General features: G+C 54.8%; 2 protein-coding genes across 2 annotated transcripts; both read right to left on the bottom strand.

Annotated features, from left to right (window-relative positions):
• Positions 1–132: 132 nt before the first annotated feature.
• Positions 133–504, bottom strand: Tsp_13888 (hypothetical protein; the record flags this gene model as incomplete). The annotated part of the gene is made up of 1 exon (XM_003368780.1): positions 133–504. A coding segment is annotated over exon 1 (372 nt), but the record flags the coding sequence as incomplete, so codon positions are not given.
• Positions 505–593: 89 nt separating this feature from the next.
• On the bottom strand, positions 594–1195 carry Tsp_13887 (hypothetical protein; the record flags this gene model as incomplete). Its single annotated transcript, XM_003368779.1, is given in 2 exon segments — positions 594–765; positions 785–1195. Coding segments are annotated over 2 exon segments (583 nt in total), but the record flags the coding sequence as incomplete, so codon positions are not given.
• Positions 1196–1269: the final 74 nt, after the last annotated feature.

Here is a 1269-nt window from a genome sequence, read left to right as displayed (position 1 = left end):
TTCGGTGTTGGACAACAAGTAGGTGAACTTGGTGGCGTTGTCCAAGTCATTCCGTTTGTGTACGTTGGCCTCGAACTGGGCCCAAAAGGAAGGGAATTCCAACACCTTCCCCGTAAACTTCGGGAGAGTTACCTCCGGCAACCTCCCATTGCTGGACCGAACCGCCGGCATGCCCGCGCTAACATTGCCGCTACCGATGGGGCCTTCTCCGCGCGCCTCAACCATCCTTGCGCGTGCACGAGCCTTTCCCTCACGGTAGTTCTGGCGACATAACGCCCAGGCATCTATCGCGGCTTGCCGCTCTTCACCTTCCAGGTCCAGCTCCACTTCGGTTTGGAGCGCGTCTGCGGCCCGGAACGACTCCTCCATTAACGAGACCTGCTCTTCCACCTCAAAGACATCGGCGGAACTGATGCACAACTCATCCAGTTCTGCCAACAGTCGGTTCAGCCGATCTTTGAGGGCCACGAGTTTCTTGCTCCGTGATTTCGCAGAGGACGCCATGGTATCCACTATCCGTAGGTTGCTGGTTTTCGATTGATCCGGCTCGGAGGACCAATGTTAGAGTCAGACTAGCGACAGTAATCTGACGTTCAGGTATGAATAGACCAGACGTTCGTTCGTCCGGCCAATAAGTGAGTGGACTGTATAATAAAGAGTGGATTAGGTGTATCTTCCACGGCGTGGGCAGCGATCGGGGTCCAAAACTCTCGTCGATGGCGATCTCCTTCGCGGACGTCTTCCGGTTCCCTAACTCCGCTAACTCTGTACGTTGCGACTGCACGCTCGAAGTGTACGAATACCCGAGCTACTACCGTTGTTCCTAACGGTAAGTCGAATGCCCTTCAATAAGGTACCCACGAGTCTCTCGCTCGATCGTCCTTCCTTGCACTTCGACTCGGTTCGTCTACACTTCCCAATTTGACTCTTCGGAATACGGCAATACTGCAACCAGTACTGCAAACCACGTATTCTAAGCCGACTTCTCGCAACCAACGCGTCCTCTTGTACAACTATCGTACCACTGACGCATACACACACAGACGTATCTCTCTCTATCCATGTATATGGCGCGGCGCGCTTTCTAGCCCTATATATAGGGCCAGGGTCGGCGGCCCCGCGGTCGACCCAAACGCGAACCACCAAATAGGCAGCTCGCTCGCGGCGGGAGCGCTCGCTATCTCCGGGCGCCGATCTAAAGCCTTGTCAGTCTTTCAATTATGTTGTCATGGTTCCGGATCCTCATGGATCCCTGCGCCTAAATCCCCT

This window comes from Trichinella spiralis (genome assembly GCF_000181795.1).
Source record: "Trichinella spiralis strain ISS 195 chromosome Unknown Scfld1904, whole genome shotgun sequence".
Classification (NCBI taxonomy): domain Eukaryota; kingdom Metazoa; phylum Nematoda; class Enoplea; order Trichinellida; family Trichinellidae; genus Trichinella; species Trichinella spiralis.
Note: the sequence above shows the minus strand (reverse complement) of the source record. Positions and strands in the feature narration are given on the sequence as shown.